Below are 22,308 nucleotides of genomic sequence, written 5' to 3'. Positions count from 1 at the left end.
TAGTCTTTCTCTCGCTTTCCTTGTCTCACGCATCTCTCTCAATGTGTACCTCGTTACATCTATCCATGTCTCTCCCGCTCTCTTCCCATTTGTTCATATGTTGTCATCTGCCAATCTTTCTCCCTACCTCTTCATTCGTTTTCCGTACATTTAGCCCTCAAACCAAATTCCTGTCTACTCGTGCCACCTGCTTTTTATCTGTCAACCTCTCGCCCCACCTCTAGCTCGCTTTCTTCTTCTGTTTACCCCCTCCGTCCCCGTCTCTCTCCATCCGTCAACCCTCCCTCACCCGACCCTCCCTGCCCTCTCTATCCCTTCCGTGGCTTCCTTTCGCAGTTAATGATTGCGGTATTTTCCGCACCTTGGTTAGCCTCTGCTCCTGCTGTGTCTCTTACTGTGTGGATGCAGCTGTAATTATTCTCCAGGTTCACATCCCTCGAGACCTCTGGGTAAAAGTGCTGCCTATAAATAAATATTCGATGTCTCTGCAGCCCCTCTCCTTCCCGCTATACGCTTTGCAGGTTTCTCGCCGTCTCTCCGGATCTCTTTATCACATTCCGGTCCCTCTCCATATTGCTGCGTATTTTGTCCCTTCTGCCTTGCTCTGTCTTTTGTTCACCTTCTTCTCTCTTTTTGTTGGCTCTCTCTCTCCCCCTCCCCAGTCGCCAGCACCTCCCCTCTCTCTCCCTGCAGTTTCACGGCCACCAGGCTCACATTTCTCCTCCCCCCTCCCCAGCCGCCAGCACCTCCCCTCTCTCCCTGCAGTTTCACAGACTTTCACGGCCGCAGGTTGTCTCGTTTTTTTTGTGTTTTTTTTACTTTAAACACAACCCCGGGCTTGTTGTTGTTTTACCTCTGTGACCTGCTCCTAAATGGACAGTGCACGTTATGTATTTATTTAAACAACGCCTTCTGGTGGCATAGTTCACAACCTCGAGTAGACTGCACTGAGTGCAGTGAAGTGCACTGAAGGGTCGTGGACCGTGAACAAGCTGTTGTGCCATCCGGCGCTTCCCATGAGTGCGTCACGTGACCGTTGATGGGCAGCTTTCCTTTTAGATTGGCTTACTTTCTAGGATTAGACACCAGCAACTACATATGCTTATAGCAGTGGTTTGATTTTCTTCCCATTTAGGTCATATGTTTCTTCTTTCTTAGAAGTTTATACTGTCCTAAGACCTGGGAGGAGCTCGCATCCTTAACAGTCCTGGTTTAGCTTCGGACTCTATTTGCGAGGTTAAAGCACGGAATCGAAGCGTACATTTTGGTTTAGCGAGGGATTGTATTCCTTCAGTCTCCTTACACTGCCACAGATGATTCACATGAGAATTGACCTGTCTGTAAGAGGACACTTCTGAACACCTGTGTATATCTCTCTGCCCTGTCTCTCTCTCCCCTTATGACCTCCATGCTTGTTCCCCTCTCACTCACTATCTCGCTCCACTGCCCTGTGTCTCTCTCTGCCCTTGTTTCCCCCTTCCCTGTCTCTCTCTCCCCTTCTGACCTCCATGAGTTTCTCTCTCTGCCCTAGTTTCCTTCTCTCTCTCGCTCGCTCCCCTTCTAATCCTTGTGTGTGTGTCGCTCTGCCCTGGTATCCATTTCCCCCTCTCTCTCGACCCCCTTCTGACTTCCAGCGGTGTCTCTTTCCCTCTACCCTGGTTTCCTTCTCCCCTTCTCTATCTCGTTCCACTTCTGACCCCTTGTGTATATCTCCCTCCGCTGCCCTGGTTTCCATCTCACCCTCTATTCCACTCCACTTCTATGTGTGTGTACCTCGCTCTCCTCTAGGTTCCGTCTCCCCTCCCTCAATGCCTCACCCCTGTGTGTCACTCTCTTCCTTGTTTCCGTCTCCCCTCGCTCGGCCTTGACGACTGACACCCCGTGTGTCACTCTCCCCCTCTGCCTGGTTTCCGTCTCCCCCACCCCGATCTCTTCCTACACTTCTTCACTTTGCTTGAGAAACATACAACCTTTTTATCCTTTTAGGCTGTTGTTTGCATTTGCTTAAAACAAAGCATTCTCTGTGGAACTTTTGCTTGCGTTATACTGATTTTAACGTTATTGTATATTTTTATTTTCACTGTTGCATACGCTTTTTTTTTTTAACTAATGAAACCAAGACCTTTCGCGTCAGTTGTTCACTTATTTGCATCTCATTGATGCTGGGAACGAAGAGATTAGTACCGCAGGCAGCAGCAGTGCAAGCTTTTATTTTAAAAAAATTAAGCCATTTGTATTTGTTATATGAATACATCTAAGTCACGTACATACAAAACATGGTGCATTACAAATGCTATAGGTGTCACATTTGAAAAAGTTAAAAGTATTGGCATTGTAAATGACACAGCTATTTTTCTATTTTCAAGACCAACACAAAGTCATTTACAAAACCAATAGCTCCAACTTTTCTAATGCGAGACCTATTGCATTTCCAATGCTTGTTTTTAGAGTTATCAAACGAGTCCCACTGTCACTGAGTGGAGCCATTCTTTGCAAGGACTCCAAATGTTTTGCGAGGCTTGAGGCACTTTTCAAAAGACACTTCTCTTTTGTCACATGAGTAGGAAAGGGATCAAATGTGATATTGAGAGACCTGACAACACACAAAGTGCTGCAGTGTGTCTGTCACATGATATTGGCACTCTACATGGATACCTGGTAAAGAGACAATTACAGAGTGTACAATAAGTTGAGCTGCAAACCCTTACAGAGAGTAGACTTTCAGGATATGTGTATGTGGGTTGAGGCTTTGCATTGTGGTATTCTGTATTGGAGTTTGCATCCTGCTCAAAACGTGGGTAGCGGACTTGTGCCCCTTTATATGTAGTGCTATAGACTAGAGAATAAATGTGACTGGTTAGGCAGTTGACAACGAAGGCCCACCAAAGCCCTGTCCCTTCTCAGGACCTCACCATCTCCAATGCCACTCCCTTGTTTCTCATCCCCCATTTTGTTACAAAGCAGAAAGGATTCGATGGCTGGCTGTTCCGCAAGGTAACCTAGAAGAAATGAACTGCTAGTCTCAGCTATATTTCCAATATTAAGGTGTGCTGTTCATCCAAAATCCAACCACCCCAACTGGCTGTGAAGGGACTCTTGATGGCCATCTCATTAGAGAGGCCATTGATTAGGCAGAGTCAGAACAATTTCCTCTCTGTGCAGAGTTTACACCATTGACAAGCAGTGCCGGGATCCTTACACTAAAACTCGAGCACATACATAAGGTAGAGGATCTCAAATATTCTGGAGGCCTCAGAAAGGGTAGAATGATTTTGGTATAGCTGCAGCTTCGAATGAACACATTTATAAAAAATTAAGAAACACTGTAAACAGATTAAGGATCGGGTTTCAGCCTTTGGATGAACACAGTATTGGTGATGTAAGTGACAAGAAAAAAACATAATGGGGAGGTTTTTCAATCAAGCAAGTGTCGTTCAATTAGGACGAAAATAGGTTTTCAGTAGTTCTAGGCTGAACACTGTGGCAGTATGTACTACATAAATGCCTATTAAAAACTGGATTACAGATCATAAATCTAAATAAGTATGTTGTGATACTGGGTTGTGCAATGCTGTGATTATTTACCAGGGATCACTACTCCAAGTACTCCAATTGTTTTTTCTCATGCCACAACCTACGAGTTATGAAGAGTCCTCAAGTCCATGCCAGAATTCCAACTGCCAGCAAACCAGAAACAAATACTCCCACCCTTGTGTCCTATAAAGGATCAATCCGATCAAAGCTCCTTCCCTGATGGCTACACAAGCCATCCAGGTCATTATTATTATTATAGGGATTTGTAGAGCGTAACAGCTACTCAGAGAACTAAGACGTACCAGCCTATAAAAGACAGAGTTTTGGAAAAAGTAGTACAAGAAAAACTAATCAGAGTAATGAGATCATTGCGAAGCGATCAGATCTCCTTATTTGCGTCCATTCCTCGTCCCAGTCGTTACAGTATAAGGTAGTAACCTAGATGGTCCACAGCACTTCAATTCTGTTGCATACACTGACAAACAAAACTTTGAAAACGTAAACACTTGGTCATTTATTAACATTATGTCAAGCATGTGAACCAGCAGACTAAATGCTTAAATACTTCTCCTAGATGAACGTCTAAACTCCCACCATCTACTCTACAACAAGTGCAATCTCTTGAGAACCTCCATGAAGAACAAGCATCGGCAAAGCCAACAGTTCTCACGAGCGCAAGAGCTATTGGCTTTGTCAATGTATTTTAGTCATGTTGTAGAGCAGCACAGCTACTGAGCAGAATGGCTAAAAGTATTTTTTGTTAAAAAAAGCTTGATAACACAGCTAGCACTGGCTTAATAAGGCAGATCTGAAATCAGGTGTAATTTCCTTACAGGTGTGAATATATACATATATATTTATTTTGCCTGTTATTTATTACACTTCAACCATATTTTTGTCATTTTTCTTACAAGATTATTTAATATTATTAGTATATAATATCATTTTAAATATAATTGTTTTACATAATATATATGTATGTATTCTTAAATATAAGTAGTATACATACTTGTATATCTGTAAATATATGCATATTGTTAAAGATTAAAAACATTTGATTTTTTTTCAAACAAATTACTAGTGCTTACCTGTGATGTAATGACTCCCGAAATAAAGGTTTAAAAACGTACCTGCAATGTACAGGCTCTTAAGGTGATGCCCATGATGTAATGACTCTCTAGGTAAGAGCTGTGGCAGAGACAGCACCCCCCGGAGTCGTGCTAGTCGCACAAAACATCAGCATGCGCTTCATTGTCTTGCTCGTGCCTGCTTCAGATACACTACTGAGGTGAGAGAGGCCAGGGGCAGCTTACTATCAACTGCCACATGCTGCATCCACCTCATTAATGTTCCCTTTTTGTCGAAGATCAAGCTATCTCGCTGGTATGCTTTGCCACAAAAAGCAAAATTGAGGCCAAAGCATCTCTTGCAGCTCCTTAAAAGCAGAGGTGTGCTGTCTTTATATATAACATGCTCTCCTTCTAGCAGGCCCGGTTGCCCCCTTCTTGCGCCCGTCTCTCACAGCAATCTGGGATTGATTGGAATGGTCAGTCTCCTAGTCTAAGAATTTCTGTTATTACTCACCTTGGAGACCATATCATGCGTTTTGCTTCCTCTTCCATTAGTTAAGAAGTTTCACTGCATATATGTGGAGAAGTGTGGCTCACTGGTTAGAGGAGGCAGACCTGGAAGCAGAGGTCAGCCCGGGACCAGGGTTCAATTCCCGGCTCGGCGCGGTCTTGAGTCCTAAAATGTTCATGAACTCGACAATTCTCGCTCCGGTGCCTACTCGATTCACGGGTTCACACTCTGCGACTCTGGGCAATAGCTTGCTTAATCTCCACAATGGCCCCTCGCGGCGGGATGCCTGGCTTTCACCTTGTGGATACCCTGCCGGGGTTATCTCACAGGGGAATACCAGGACGGGTTCCCTAAGCAAGCGCTTAGAAACCGCTCGGTGATTTGCGCTATATAAATTCCTGTACATTTACATTTACATAGTCGTTTTTCATTTCCAATACGCTCTTTCTCACCGAAAACACTGCCTTGACACTTATTGCACTGTGTTTGTCTCACATTGTCAGCACTATGTTTGAGTTAATGTATATACGGGCACATGCATCAAAGGAAATTGCATTCGCAAAAGGTGCGAATCGCAAAATGTGTCCGTTTGCGAATGCAATTTCCATTTTTGGGATGCATTATGCATTTTGTTGTTCTCGCAATTTAAGAAATCGCAAAATTGTGATTTCTTAAATTGCGATTGCATTTAAGGAATCTCAAATTGAGATTCCTTAAATGCAATGCATCAAACTTTTAAAATTTGAGAATTCGCAAATAAGGGGAGCAAATTACCATGAAGTTGACCTTCATTGTAATTTGCGAAAACTTTGAAAAATGCACAAAAGTGCATTTTTCAAAGTGCCATTTTACACCCACACATGCCCTTGGGGCATGTGTGTGTGAAAAATGTACTTAATGGCAAATTTCAGGGGTGCAACAGGGTGTCCTTTGGACCCCCCCTGCACCCTTGAAATTGCATTCTCATTTTGCGATTCCTTAATTGCGATTCGCAAAATGAGAATGTCTTCCCATTCATTCCTATGGGCCTCTAGACCCATAGGAATGAATGGGAAGGGATTCCTTAATTCGATTCTTAAATTGAGAATCGCAATTAAGGAATGTTAAGAAATCGCAATTTATTTAGCGATTTCTTGATGCATTGCAGTTTGCGATTCCTTAATTGCGATTTCCTATTTTTCGCAATTAAGGAATCGCAAACTCCAATGTTGATGCATGTGCCAGATAGTCCCTTAAACGGCTGATGTTCTCCATTTACTTTGCCACTTGGAAACACGCTCAATCAATCAATCAATCAATCAGGGGGTTTGTAGAGCATGCTACTCACCTGTGAGGGTCTCAAGGTGTTGGGAGGGGGGAGCGGCTCCGGATCAGTCGAAGAGCCAGGTCTTGAGGTCCTTCCTGAACATGTGCAGGGTCGGGGAGCGGCGGATGTTCACTGGGAGTTCGTTCCAGGTCTTGGCTACGATGTAGGAGAAGGCTTTCCAGCCGGTTCTGCTTCTGGGGATACGGGACACCTCTGCCAGGGAGAGGTCAGCGGAGCGGAGGTTTCTCTTGGGTATGTGGAAAGATACTCTGTTGTTGAGGTATTTGGGTCTGATGTTGTTGAGGGATTTGTAGGCGTGGGGGAGGAGTTTGAAGGTGATCCTCTTCTCGACGGTGAGCCAGTGGAGGCCACGTAGGTGTTGGGTCATGTGCTCGTGATGCGATTCGCCGAGGATGTCCCGAGGATGAGTCTGGCTGTAGCGTTCTGGATGGTTTGGAGTTTGCGTAGAAGAGTTCTGTTGATTCCGGCGTAGAGGGCGTTGCCATAGTCCAGTCTGCTGGTTATGAGTGCGTGGGTGACTGTCTTTCTGCAGTCTGAGGCGATCCATTTGAAGGTCTTAAGGAGGATGCGAAGGCAGTTGAAACTGGTGGAAGCTACGGCGTTGATCTGGCAGTTCATGGAGAAGGAGGAGTTGAGGATGATGCATAGGTTCTGAGGTGGTCTTTCGGGGTGGGTTCCCGAGGGCCACCAGGAGTTGTCCCAGGCGGCGGTGCAGGGTCCGAGGATGAGAACCTCGGTCTTCTCTGAGTTGAGCTTCAAGTAGCAGTCTTTCATCCAGTCTGCTACGTTCTTCATTCCTTCCTGGAACCAGAGTCTGGTGTCTTCGGGATTCTTCGTGAGCGAGAGGATGAGCTGGGCGTCGTCGGCGTAGGATACGATACTGAGCCCATGCTGTCTGATGATGGTGGTGAGGGGAGCCATGTAGATGTTGAAGAGCGTCAGAATGAGCGATGATCCCTGGGGTACTCAGCAGTTGATGTCAGTGGGTTCGGATAGGAAGGGAGGGAGTCTGACCCTCTGGGTTCTGCCGGAGAGGAAGGATTGGATCCAGTCGAGGGCAGCTTCTTGTATCCCAGCGTCGTGCAGTCTGGCTGCGAGCGTGTGATGTGAGACGTGTCGAAGACTGCGGAGAGGTCTAGGAGGATGAGGGCAGTGGTGTATCCCTGGTCTAGTAGCATTGGGATGTCGTCAGTGGCGGCAAGGAGGGCGGTCTCGCTGCTGTGGTTGCTGCATAAACCAACTGGGAGGTGTCTAGGATGGAGTTCTCATAGATGAAGGCAGTCAGCTGGGCGTTCACGAGTCTCTCAGTGACTTTGGCTGCGAATGGGAGGAGAGAGATGGGCCAGTAGTTTTTCAGGTCCGTTGGGTCGGCCGTTGGTTTCTTGAGGAGGGGTTTCACCTCCGCCCGTTTCCAGTCGTCTAGGCAGATGCCGGGTCTGAGGGAGGTGTTGATTGTCTGTCCTAGTTTGGGTACGATGGCATTGGCGGCCCTGTGGAAGATGTGCAGTGGGCAGGGGTCCGCTGGGGCTCCTGAGTGAGTTTTCTTCATGGTCGCGGTGATGAGTTCGACGGTCGCAGGGTCCCAGGATGTGATGGTTGGCTTATCAGCGGCGGTAGGTAGGGGGGTGTTGTCCGGTGCTGGTTCGCTGAAGTTGTCGTAGAGGGCCTTGATCTTTAGGTGGAAGTAGGAGCTAAGCTTGTCGCAGAGTTCCTGGGAGGGTAAGATGTCCGTGGCTTCGCAGGAGGGTTTTGCGAACAGCTGAATGACGTTGAGCAGTTCCTTGATGTTGGTCGAGTTGGTCTGGACTTTGTCTCTTATGAAGGTCCATTTGGTCTCTCTTATGCGCTGGTGGTATCTCTTGAGGGCTCTCTTGTGGTTGTTCTGTGCTTCCGTAGTTTTCTAGTTTCGCTAGGTTTTCTCTAGGCCACTGAAGGAGCGTCTGGCTTCTTGAAGTTCTGTTGTGAACCAGGCGGCCTTCAGAGGGCGTTGTTTGGCGGGATGGTGGAGGGGTGCCAGCTTGTCGGCGCAGCAGGAGACAATCAGTGAAATTCCCTGGCTGCGGAGTTGGTGTCGGTCATAGTGCCGGGGGGGGGGTCTTGGAGGAGGGTGGAGTTGAGGTGTTCCTCTGTGACCTTGCTCCAGTTCCGTCGTGGTGGGCGCAGGCGGGCTTGGGGCGGTGGTGGTGTGGAAGGTGAAATGGATGCAGTGGTGATCTGTTCAGATGGGCTGGGTGATGTGGCTTAAACGGATGATTGATCCTCCCGCGAAGATGGGGTCAAGGGTGTGTGACCCGCTATGTGAGTGGACGTGTTGATGAGCTGCTTCAGTCCTAGGTTGGCGAGGTTATAGAGGATAGTGGTGGAGTCGGTGTTGTTGCTGTAGTTGAGGTGGAAGTTCAGGTCCCGAGAAGTATGTAGTCCGTGGAGGTGATGGCGAGGAGTGCGGCGAGCTCGGCGATGGTAGTTGCAGGCGCTGCAAGGTGCTGACAGTCTGTAGATGAGGGTGCCGCGTAGCGCTGTCCTGGAGCTGCTCTGGATCTGGAAGTGGAGCTGTTTTGCGTTGGAGTAGGGGTCGCTTGTGCTGGATGTGGAGAGTTGGAGGGAGGTCTTGTGTGCGATGGCGAGTCCTCCTCCTGAGCAGTCCTTTCTCTGGATCTTGTAGCCGTCTGGGATGGCCGTGGCAATGTTGGGCCGAATGTGGCGTTGGTCCAGGTTTCCGTGAAGATGGAGACATCGGACGAGAGGGTGTCGGTCATGTCCAATATTTCGATGGTGTGTCGTGTAGGGAGCGCACGTTTAGGAGGATGCAAGTCAGGGTTTCGGTGGTGCGTGCATCAGGCGGCTTTTCAGAGTTTGCAGGAGCTTAGTCGATGGTGAAGGATCTGCGGCAGGGTCTGCACGAGAACGGCCCATGAAACGTGGTTGGCAAGGATCTTACACAGTCGGCGTGTCTTCGGGGATTAAGAGCATGGAGGGTGGCTGAGTTGTTGTGGTGGGGTCCAGGTGAACCAGGGTTTCTGGTGCTGGTCGCGTTCGAGTGGCGGACGGGAGCAGACGGGAATGCCTTAGGCGCACCTTTGGCGCAACCGAGCAGCAGTCACCATATGTAGGGGAGGGGGGTGGAAGCAGAGGCAGGGAGGCGGGAGCGGGTTTAGTCAGGGGCGGGGCTGCAGGGGCAGCAGCGAGGGGAACAGAGTCAAAAAACAAATATGGACAATACAACCTAGGAAAATATACAACGTAGGAAAAATCAACAGTAATGCAGTCAGCAACAGTTAGGAAAAGCGAAAGCGGGACACTGGGGAATACCGGAGGCACCCAAGCGAACCTTGAGGTGCAGGTACGGGCTACTGCCTCGAACCCTGCTCTGGAGTCGGTCTCCGTACTAGCGCGGTTGGCGGTGAGGCGGAGCTGCTGGGGAGAGTGCTGGCCTTGGCCCAGAAGTCAAGGTTTCACACGCGCTCCCCCGCAGGGGCAGCAGCGGCGGGAACAGAGGGAAAAAACAAATATGGACAATACAACTTAGGAAAATATACAACGTAGGAAAAATCAACAGTAATGCAGTCAGCAACGCTGTGACCTGTCAGATCCAATCTCATCATCACAAGGTTGTATTGCTGTGTATATTACCTATCACTGTTGATATATATTCATTCTGTAGCTTTGTAAAGCTCTGACACCCTTCGGGTCTAGTCCGAGCTGCAGAAAAAACCCAATAAATAAATAAACGCATGCTCCCAAACCTTAAGGATGTTGCACCACCAACATGGTCATCAATATGCTCAGTGGAGGTCTTAGTAAAATTTAAAAAAACAGTAGCCGAATTATACCGTCATGCTGCTCCCAAGTCTGTCAACACTAAACAACAAGGCTACCACTGGTCTGGACCTCATGAATGTCTGCCTCTGGGCCTGGCAATGCCCCCGCCTTGCAGCAACAAAGCCCTGGCATCAGACAAAAGACGACCAAAGAAGGCTCGGAGTGCAGATCTTCACAGACATTCTACATCCCCCTTGTCTCTCTCAAGCTCTGCAGGCCAAACAGTGAGAAAATGCCTCAAGAAATAGTGACTATTTGCTGATCAAAGCAATTCAAAGAGAACAAAACGTACAAGGTCTGTCTGAGAAAAACAGAGGAGCTTTGGATGCAGCATGCCCTTTATAGGTACAGACTGTGGGAGAAAAAAAACTTATTTTTTATTGCCAATCCGGTGCCTCTCTAGCAAGTGTGGGCACCTGACGTTATAAGAAATGGGATGAGGAATGGATGAGAAGCTAATGTAAATACTCAACCTGAGACATTCATCCTCAATGAGGCCCTGCATGTGAGTACATGTCTGAGGTTGTTTGGCGCACAGAATCTAAGCCTTTGAATGACCCCTGTCATTAAATTTTTGTTCACATCAAGTTGGTTTAACCTGGATGTCTGAAGCAACAAAAGTAGAACTGTAAAACTACACAAACAAAAGCAAACATGAACTCTACCAAACAGGTTTTTTAAATCTGTCTGCTGTTACAAATACAGTGTGGGTGTAAACATATTTTTAATTCATGTTGAGAAAGTTTTGGTTTGATTTTTCCCATCAACGGTATAGCTCAGATTATGGCAGCCAATTAACCACTCGAGCTTTTATTGGTCTGGTAGGCCTTCCTTCAAGGGTAGAACGACCTTCATAAAATGAGACACATACAGCTGTAAAAGTATGTAACTGCTTTAATTCGTTTTCTTAAGCAGGGCCAGTGCAAGGCATTATGGGGTTCTATATAAACAGTAACCTTAATGTTCCTTACTCTATATACATTGACACGCCCAGCAGAACAAACAAGCACTCCGACACAATGCTAGAAAGGGACTGTTGCCTACATCAGAGAGAGGATGTAGGTGGCTGGAGTGATTAGGTAAGTCAAACTGCTTGCATGTGGGTAGGATGCTGAACATTTACGGGTAGAGCAGACGTGCGTGCGTGCTGTGGAGATGCGGTGCAAACGCTGCATTATTTTATGTGCAGGCATTAATAATGAAGCAATAAGGGTCCATTAGCAAACCTGTACGCTGGCCCCATGTCAATAATGTGTCTTCAATCCAATCCTTTTTTCTTTTTCTAAAGACAGTACTAAACATGCTGGTATTGTAACTCTATAACTTAAGGGGAGAAGTGAAATTTCAAGTCCCAGCATGCTTATGTTAACAGCTTTGAAACAGCACATATCCGCTATTTGTATGCCTTTCTACTGCTGTGGGCTAGCATGTATGTTTTCATGTGGTTACTGGTTTCCTCAAAACCAGAGTCTAAGCCGTCATTCGATGATTTGCTTCTGTATTGTGTTCTGATCAGTCACTAAGAGTGTCCTGTGTCCAATGTGTGAAATGAAGGTTGAGCATTGGGGCTAGTAAATTAACACCAAAAGAGTGCTACTTAATGAAGGACACAAAGATAGCTGAGCACAAGTAATCAAACAACACTCATTAGGTTTAAACACACCTAATGGGTGTTGTTTGATTACTTGTGCTCAGCTATCTTTGTGTCCTTCATTAAGTAGCACTCTTTTGGTGTTAATTTTCTAGTTAGAGTGGGGAGTAAGAGTGCCCTATCTACCCTACCTCTCTTTTTGTTGACTCGCATTGGGGCTAGTAGCCAGATAAACAGTCATGTTAGATGGTTGGATGTCTATGTCTTATTCAGTGAACTATGGCATTTCACTTAATTGAATACATGACTCAAAAAAACTACGTTATGCAGAAATGCTGATTCCTTCTACAAGGGCATTTTGAAAACATACAAAAGATTCTGGGCCTGGGAACTTTCACGGAAATCTTAGATCGTTCGTTTTTACCGGGACAGGAGTACTATTGTGCCATCAAGAGATTGCTGGTTAAAGAACACTTTGTTGCAATCTTTTGTATTTTGCGACTATCATGAGGCAACCAATGAATCTGTGCCTTTAGATCTTCATGTCTTTTCGTCTATGCCCCTGATGAAGGGACGAGGGCCCCGAAATGCATTGGGCTTATCTGGACAACATTTTAGGAAATTAACCATTCAAATTATTTATTGTATTTTTAAGACCTATTTGTTGAAAAACCTTTTTGAGAAGTATAACTGTTTATGTGAAGTTGTATTAAAACAGACTAAAAGCTGAAAATATTGTGTTGAACTTGTAAAAACGGATGTATATCATTCCATTTTAGGGCACACCTTGTTTTAGATGCCATGTGGCCTCTAGCCTCATATAGACAATCTAAATAACACATACCGTGCAACACTCGCAGTAAAGGGGCCTGTAGCCATGGTAGGATACAAATGACGAAATGGCCGTCATAAGGAGGGACTAACAAGCCTATAAACCAATTGGAAGGCAGCATTTAGGAAGGACAAAGACACAAGCCAATGAAAAAGATGGGCGGGGCTTCCTTAACGTAGTGAACTATCACAGGTCAACCCCAGAGCAGCACTTGCGCGCTGGCTTAGGGCTCGACCTGAAAATGAAACTGCAAAGTTTAATTTTTCTTTTTAAATGCATACCGTTTCCCTTTAAGAAAAACAGGCTGCAGTTAAAAAAATACTAAAGATTGCTTTATTAAAAAGCAATCAGAGATATGGTGGTCTGCTGACCTCAGCAGGCCACTGTCCCTGTGATGTCTGCGATTCCTAACCAGTTGCAAATTGTGACCTACCTCATTAATAAGCATGAGATAGGTATATTTGCGACCCACTAGGAATCTCTAATGAAACTCAAATGAGTTTTATACATTAGTTACACCGATTTCATTAGGAAATCAGTATTCCTAATGTTTGTACATCTGGCCCAAAGTCAGCAAAGGGCTGCTGATTAGTTCTTCCTGCGCACTGCCATTTGGCAAAGATAGGGGTGAGGGGTGGGATTGCAGACTATGTTGCTCAAGGCGAGGGACTTTGTAGGCCGGCCTGCTCTTTGGTCTGTCCTCAATTACTGCTTCAGGAAAGCTGATGACTGACAGGTGCAGAGATCTCACACTCCACAGTGCCCTTGCTGTGGATACTCCTGCTTGTGGAAGTCGTAACATTACAAAAAAGAGGTGTCTGCGGAGCAGCAAGAATATGACATTTGAAAAGTACCCAACCTTAGAGAGAGGATCCACATCCCATGTCCAGAAACTACATGGACTGTCTGGAAAATATGTATAAAAGTCAGATCCAAACCACTCCCACTTTATTCCAGTTTCGAGTTTATGTAAGGTTGAGATTTTGATAGTTTGTGTTTTGTAGTCTCCGCAACTATCTCGAACATTATGGATGACCTAGCCCAATAAAGCTACAAAGAACCCAAACTAAAGATAGGAGCCCCATGTTCACTAGACCACTCAACAATGAGAGGAGATGCCTCCGGCAATCCGAAAGAATCTGGAGACATGACCCCTCCGCCGCTTATCTAAAACTTCTCCGCCAGGCAAGAAATACCTACAACAAGAACGTCCTGAAATCAAAGAAAGAATTTTTCAGATCCGAACTTGAGAACGCCAAGAACAGACCTCGCAAACTCTTTGATCTGGTCAAACACCAATCCAACAAACTGGTCAAAACCTCGTAAGAAGCCCCCAAGGCTTTAATATCATCTGAGGAATTCTCCTCCTTCGCGGACAAATTCGCAGCCTTAGAAGATGAACTTAGTGCCGCCACATACTCTCTATCCCTTCCTGGCCTGCCTCCCCCTCCTTCTCCTCCTCCCACAATGCCCCCACAATCTTTACCAAAATATCAAGCACTCTGGACAGACTTCAACCTCTATGACGAAGACTCCGTTGCTAAAATCTTATCGTCCCTAAACCCAAATCACCATTTCAACAACCTGCTCCCCTCCAACTGTTTAGCGGCAGTCGCCCAATCCATTATTCCTAGCTGGACCACAATAATTAACGCCTTGCTCCAGCAGGGTTCCATTCCTGACTCCTTGAAAGCCGGCCAAATCCACCCCATTTTGAAAAAACCATTGCTGGATCCAGCCATCCCCGAAAATTTCAGACCTATCTCCAACAACCCCCTCCTAGACAAAGTGTTGGAGAAGTGTGTACAACAGCAACTAAGTCAGAACATCAACAACTTTCACCTTCGCGATGATTTCCAATCCGGTTTCCGACCTGGGCACAGCACTGAGAACGACCATGCTCCACATCGTTGACGATGCCCTCCAAGCCCTGGACCAAGGGAAAACATGCCTTCTAATCCTCCTAGATCTATCCGGCCTTTGACACGGTCGCCACGAAAAACTAATCGAACGCCTGAATCTGAGGATGGGTTTGGACGGCTCTGTTCTAGAATGGTTTAAATCTTTCCTCCAAAACCGATCGCAGCGAGTCCTAATTAACGGCAAACTATCTGCTCCCTCGCCGGTCAAGGTCGGAGTCCCTCAAGGATCAACCCTGTCCCCTACCCTCTTCAACCTTTGTCTTGAACCACTTACCGAGGTACTACGCACAGCGAATATCTCCTACCATATGTATGCTGACCACACTCAGCTCTACATTAAAGCCTTCTCTCTTGAGGACATTCCCTCCCTGAACGAGGCCCTGAAATCAACTGTCCACTGGCTCACCTCCAATCAACTTAAACTTAACGCCAAGAAGACAGAATTTCTACTAATCTCCCCTCCAAGAACTAATCCTGAGATGAAGTTATGGGTCAAGGCTCGCACAGCCTTAGATTGCCCACCGACCATTGTGGAATCAGCAAAATCCTTGGGAATAACCCTGGACTGCAATTTGAACATGCGAGACCACATCAACTCGATGGCCAAACCAGCCAGATTCCACCTGAGCTACCTCTGGAAACTGAAACCCTTCCTTGACACTACCGACCTAAAAAGCGCAGTCCAAGGGCTAGTAATCGCTAGACTGGAATAACGCTGTTCCACTCTCTCAGGCTTACCCAAGATCTCCCTGTCACCCCTAAAAGCCTGCCTTAATGACGCAGTCAGACTTCTTACACGCTCAAAAAAATGTGACCATATCTCTCCACACCTGAAAGCTTTGAACTGGCTCCCGCTCGAGGCCAGAATCCAACTCAAACTGGCTTGCATCACACACAAAGCTCTATACTCTAACTCACCTGCCTACCTTGCACATAAACTTGTTGTATCCGGCCGAAGCAGAAACTCCCGTTCCGCCAGAGACCTTTTACTTCAACCTGCACGGTTCCAGAAAAAAAGAAAACTTATTACCGGGCTTTCTCTGGATCCGCTCCAAGGATATGGAACTCTCTCCCGCCCGCCATCAGAAGAATCCCTTCTCTGGCATGCTTCAAAAAAAGAGGCCCAAACCTTCCTTATGGGTAAATTCCTCTCCTAAATGCTGCCTCCTGCCGATTCTCAGTCCTTGACCAATACACAGACCGTGACCAAATACGGACTAGCGCCTCCCTTCGGAATACCGACCTACCTCTTTAAGAAATCGGGGGCCTTATCTGGAGTTAATTATATTTAAACTGTTTCATACGTGTCCGCTAAACTATTGTGATTCCTTGCCTATTGCACACTGCTATGTTCCCTTTGTAAAGCACTCTGATACTCTAGGGTCACGTTTGCACTCTATAAAACAATAAAATAAATAAATACATACATGCTATCCTGGTAAGAGGTCATTTACCTTTTAACAAGTTTTATGGCGTTTCTTTACAGGTACTTAACACTGCGGGGAAAGGCTACACTACTGAATAGCTAGACCTTCCTCTATATTGAGGCACTGTTTGGACCCGATGACCCAGAGATCGAAAAACACATTTTGCTTGTGAGGAGAACCTTTAGATGTTTCAGGAAAAATCAGCAATCGTATCAGTCCCCACCTTGGGCACAAGTGACTGTTGTCTCCTTCATTCAGTGTGTTACTGGAAGTAAAGAAACCAATACGGTATAGATTCATGAGCGATTTAAAACAACTAATTTGCTACATTTCAAAAATTCAATTTCATATGGAAGAGATGTAGTAAATAAATCCACTGCTATGAAAAAGAAAGTTCATGACCTCACTTAGCCCTGAAGATGCATACCTGCACGTCTGGTTTTTCTTTGCTTATGAGGAAAGATGCACATTATCAACCTATGTTATTGCCTTTTGACCCTTGGACGGATGGCTAGTACACACTCTTTCTTTGCCAAGGCAACACAATTTGGAAGTGCAGGCAGGGGAAACTTAGAATTTCATAATTTGAAATTGCAAAAAATCAGCACCTCTGAAGTGGCCAATTACGCGATTTCATACGAATGATTCCGACTACTCTTCTCTTGATCTGTACCACTCAGACGCATGCCAGACAGACATGACAGCACTTTTCTTTCTTCATAGGTTGCTAAAATGAATACCATTGAGGTGTGTACTATAACGACGGCTATTGGTGCTCATTGCAGACCCGTTTCTCTATAAGTATCACAAGCTAGGCCGAGAAAACAAAAAAAGGTTGCTATCAAATAAATGGTGCTGCCCAGATCCAGAACTTAAAGGGGTGAAGGAGAGTAGCCATCCTTTCTTTCAAGGCCACTCTAAACAAAACAAAGAATTGATCAGAATAATGATACAAAAAATAAAGACTCGCACAGTAAAGGTACCCTCTGATCACTCATATATTACAGGCTTTAGGTTTTCGGCTCCAGAGTTGTATACACCTCAAAGACCGAGATCTCACATTGGAGAACTACCCATTCTTCAAGAGACACAGAACATACATGCTTAGGCTTTAGTCAGCAAAGCTATCTAAATGTCTATACAGAAGAACACGTCCAGGTCGCAGATAGCAGAGCCAACACCAGCACCACGTGATATCCTGGGAAGTCAGTCAATATTGTTTTTTACACAATTTCAATGGTATTTTTCATAGACAAACAAACATCCAGCATAGTGTGCTGACTTCCAGTCACTTTGTACACATAGTAGGACTTCTATGTAGAAAAATAACTAAGCAAACAAAATAGGTTTGTTGCATGTAGTAGGGACACCAACGGGAAAAAAACAGCCATTGCATTATCTTAGTGTAGATTGGATGAACATGCCTGAGATAAGGTTATGCCCTAATCATTGGCAATGTAGATGTTAGAACTTAGAACCAAGTAAATTAAAGGGGGTTAGAGGGCAGGCAGAGACGATAAGACCAGTGTGGGGAGGAGGTGGTCTAGACGGTGTTGTTTAACTCATCCATGCAAGCGTGGATAGGGAAGCATTGGCTTGATAGTGGCTAACTACGTTGGAGAAAACAGGGAAGTGCGAGGGCTGTCGACATGCCACAGGAGAGAGGACCAGATTATCCAAGAGGCAAACAGTGAGTACACCGCAGCTGATTTGAGTGGTTGAGTCAGAACTAATTTCCTCTGGATTGAGAGCTACCTTTTCTTCCTAAGTCTCCTGTCCAATCTCAAAGCACAAACCTCACCTCCCAAGAATTCAGGGCAGATAAGATAGCAATGCCTGTCAATCATCCCATTCCATCGTACCAGTATGTTGCCAAAGACAGGCAGTTCCACAATATGTAGTGAGATTCAGCTGAGGGAGCAGTACAATATGCATAGGAGGCGTTGGCACTGAGAAAAATGTTGTTACTTTTCGCAGGAGAGAAGTACGTCCTGTGTAAAATGTTAAAAGGTACCTTCTTATTTAACACGTCTGCAGGCCAAATCTAACCTAGTCGAGGTGACCTTGTAACACAGTGGGAACAGGCAAGACATCTGTCAACCGAAACAATCCAGAAGGTGCACCAAACTCATTAAGGGTTCAGGCAACACTAGTGTGGTTTCACCCCACTCCTGCCAACCCCTCAACAGTCTTTAAAATAGAGCACAACATATTCAGCGTAAAAAAATACCACCCGAGTCCTGTTGGATAGGGGGACATTCCATGCCTTTCCTCCCAACCACAGTTGAATGGCAAGTGCAAAGAGAAGAGGGGGAGGGCAGCCCTATTGGGTCCCTTTATCGACTGACAAGAGGGCTGATATTAATTTACCAAGCCCAACCCTAGCTACAGGCAGTGGTGGCCGCTATTTAATGGGGGTGGTGGGTGGGGGTGTTTGGGGAGATAAATGAAAAAATAATAATAATTACCTGCAGGCCGGCTGGCTGCCACCTCTCAGGCCGCTTCGGCCAACAGCAGGAACCAGGAAGCCCACAGGCTCCCAGACTCCCCTAGCCAATCATGACGCTGCCTTACAGCAGCGTTGTGATTTGACTGAACGCCATGGTCCGGCACTCAGAGAGGGACTTGGAGGTTGTGCATGTTCTCCACCCAGTGGAGAAGTTTCGAAGTGTGCATGACAATTTGGCTGGCCCAAGAAGGCCGGCCACACCGGCAGGCGCACTTCAAAGTGTGCTCACCACTCCTCTCACTGGCCCCTCCTCTGACCAGCCCAGCCCTGCCCCGAATCTAAGCAGGAATGGAAAACTAAAATGATACTAACATTGGTTATTATCATTTTAATTTCCTTTTTTAAACTGCTTGTAGAGTAGAGGAGCCGCCGCTGGCTATAGGGACAGTTAGAGCAGTTTGATCAACTGTAATATGCGTGTCCTGAAACCACATTTGGTTTGCACGATGAAGAGGCATCTCACACACGTGTATCAAACCAGGCAGGCTGCGTGAGGCCACGTTATTACTTTTTTAAGCGATAGCAGCCACCCCTAGCAGAGTAATGATAGAGCCATAATTTAATAGTAAAACTACAAATGAAGAATTGGCTAAAAATCCAGCACGGATTGACTTGTGGCATAAACGACACAGGGGCTTTTAGCAGCTATAAAACGAACCCCATATATAGCCCTATGCAGTTGTTCTGTTTTAAAGATACATTTTATGCTAATACAGAAAACACACTCAATATGTCTTCCTGTCTGAGAATTTTTTTTTAAACACAAGGTAAAAACAAAAAGAAGCTCTGCAAGTAACACTGTGTGCACTGATTACCTAGCGGCATGACGTTTTCTGCACTTTTCTCCTCAATGTTTAGAGAAAAGTACTGCAGACCGCAACTGGTGAGAATTTCTGCACCTGAATCACCAAAAGTACGGAAGCTTGTCAAACTCAGGATATCATAACATTTCAGTTAGCTTCGATTATGAGATAGTGAATTTGCAAAAGCGCCTTTTCAATTATCAAACGTTTTGGTTTTCTGCAGCGGTCTGCCACATCCTGTTGGTGGCCCTCTCAGAAGTACGACTTATGTGACAAATGTCGGAATTGGTTTAAACATTTTGAATTGTTTTAAACCATGAAATGGGCCGATCTAAATTTGAGAACAACGCAAAAGTAAATATGAATGCAATAATTCCTTCTAAAAGTTCTAAATCAGTAAGGATTATAATAATAATTATTATTATTTGTTGTTGTTATTAAAATAGAACTGTTCAATCTCCATGAACTTACTGTCCAACTGTCACCAGCAACCAGTAACAACACTGTATAAAAATGATGAAATGAGAACTGAAAGTGGAATAGCTTTGTGCATATCTTTTGCAGACAATTTTAATAAATTAAAATTTCAATGAAATAAGCTATGCTGCTCTTTCTTATTTTTTCTCCATCGTGTTAATTATATTGTCTGATTATAAAACACACATCTTTAGCCCTTTGTGTCACTCCCAATAATAATGATGTATTGAACCTCAGAGGGATTAAATCCTGTAACCTGCAGCCACAGTGTGCACATACACACGCGCGCGCACGTTCAGTTTTGGGTGCGCAGCCTATTGAACTATATTGCCACTTGTTATAATGCTTTCATGAACATGGTGACGTGTCTAATAGCGTAACGTGCAATGATCCGGTTGGTACCCTACAGAATTTGATATGTGCCCTCGACACCCATATTTTAGAGATATAAGGAGGTAGAACGAGGGCCCCCATTCAAAACTCCCCCCCGTCACGCCGCAGGGGCTGCATGACGTCCAGGTCACATCCCTACTCCCTACATAATAGTCAATCTTTAGTGTGCCCTTACTTTCGACCCAGATGTTTGAGTTGCCTGTGAATATACTGCTGCTCACTGAACTGATTAGATGATGAACATTGTCTGTTAATGGTACAAAAGGGGGTGGTGATGGACGGAGCATCTGAACCAATCAAACACTCACACCCAGTCAAAAGATCTGGGTTTGATCCATCACCGTTCTTTAGCCCACTCTGCCACCCCAGTTCAGGCATGGCTATATGCAAATCAGCCTGACCCTGTGCCTCATGGGAACAGTCCAGCCCGAACTGCCAAGCCATGTCTTCCCTGGACCGGAAACAAGCTTCCGAGGACCGGTTTCTGGCATTACAGCCGTCTTCAGCCCGGCTTGCTTGAATCCAGTGGCAAAGTGAGCAAGGGACTCACGTCTGAGCATACCCTGCCACACTTATGGCGGCCAAAGCGGTACAAAAGGGGGTGGTGATGGACGGAGCATCTGAACCAATCAAACACTCACACCCAGTCAAAAGATCTGGGTTTGATCCATCGCCGTTCTTTAGCCCACTCTGCCACCCCAGTTCAGACATGGCTATATGCAAATCAGTCTGACCCTGTGCCTCATGGGAACAGTCCAGCCCGAAATGTCTGTATGTCATTAACCAAATAAATGGTATTGTTTTCTCAGCCTCAAAAGGATGAAAGGTTCAGTTCACCTGGGCAGATCGAAAACCTATGGAAAATTGCCACAACCCAATGAGCCATTTCTCCGAGTAATTCAAGTGGTTGAGTGCTCTGGCACAGGATCTTGAAATGCTGTTTCAGTGAAAACGAAATACATACAGAACCTTGATACAAGTAAAGAGCAGGCTGCATGTAAAAAGGCGCCAGGAGGCATACAAATAACAGCATGCGCGCTTTATAAGAGACAGTAAATAACATAGCCATCACAAAATAGAAGGAACCTAGCGCTGCAAAGCTTCAATACAGATTGCTGCTGAAGAACTCTGAACACAATAACTCCAGGAACCTGAGCAGTTACAACACCAAGCACGTGCACCATTGAAACTGGACTGAGTTGCCATTATTACAGTCGGCCAAAGCTGCGCTCCTTAGCTACTTTTGAACCACATGTATCCATACACTGGTTATTACAATCAACGTGTTTAATAAAACACAGTATTTTCCAATAAATTGATAGATTATGATGGAAAAATATGTGTTATGTTAAATTCAATTAATTTCTGCATTGTGTATAGTAAAGTCCTTTTTTAGTAAAATATTGTGTACTACATTACTAGGACGGACGATTTGAGATACCTGGGTGTTAACCTTTCAACAATCGCCTGCGGTAAAAGTATTTAGGTTTAGTGTGGGAAAAATGGGTCAGTCCTTTCTCCAATAGTGTAAATACTGCAGGAAGGCTTGCACACATGGGAGAGACATACACAGAACAGTGGCCTGCTGCAGGAGATCATTGCACTCACTTATTGATGATCAAGTCCGGGGCAAAGCACAACATGCTTCCATTTGCTTGCTTGTAAGATCTCCATCCAAGGGCGAAAACCATCAGGAACATCCAGGAGTACTGGAGAAGAGTCATTTGGTCATCCAGGTGTAAGTTTCTAAAACCTGATGAGAAGCCAGTAATTAGAAGATTGACAATGAAACAGCTATATTCTTTCACAACAAAAATAACCACCACCGCTCAATGAGAGCTCCACCTGCTTCTTGTTTAGGTCAAAGCCTACCAGACTGCGCAGCGGTCTGGTTTGCTATTGACATCTTGGGGACATTATGAAAGGTTCCCATGGAATGTATTCTGTCCATTGCTTAACATTGGCTTTGTGTTTTGTAACTCATATTTGTTTGCTTTCTATTTGCTGCTTTTTTATTTATCATAGGCTGTCAAGCTTGAGTTTGTCACTTCTGCGTAGCATAGCCTATTTACTGTATTTTTCCATCAGTGCTT

The 22,308-nt window shown here is 45.4% G+C and overlaps 1 protein-coding gene across 2 annotated transcripts in view; it reads right to left on the bottom strand.

Moving 5' to 3' along the window:
- The window catches only part of NR3C1 (nuclear receptor subfamily 3 group C member 1), a 597,661-nt gene that overhangs the window by 81,750 nt on the left and 493,603 nt on the right, over nt 1–22,308 (bottom strand). For both annotated transcript variants that reach the window (XM_078653058.1, XM_078653059.1), the window contains exon 6: nt 21,824–21,968. In XM_078653058.1, coding sequence (XP_078509184.1) covers nt 21,824–21,968 — 145 coding nt within the window. The remainder of the gene's footprint in view (nt 1–21,823; nt 21,969–22,308) is intronic.

This window comes from Lissotriton helveticus, chromosome 7, assembly GCF_964261635.1.
Source record: "Lissotriton helveticus chromosome 7, aLisHel1.1, whole genome shotgun sequence".
Classification (NCBI taxonomy): domain Eukaryota; kingdom Metazoa; phylum Chordata; class Amphibia; order Caudata; family Salamandridae; genus Lissotriton; species Lissotriton helveticus.
The sequence above is the reverse complement of the archived record's forward strand: the minus strand, read 5'-3'. Positions and strand labels throughout refer to the sequence as shown.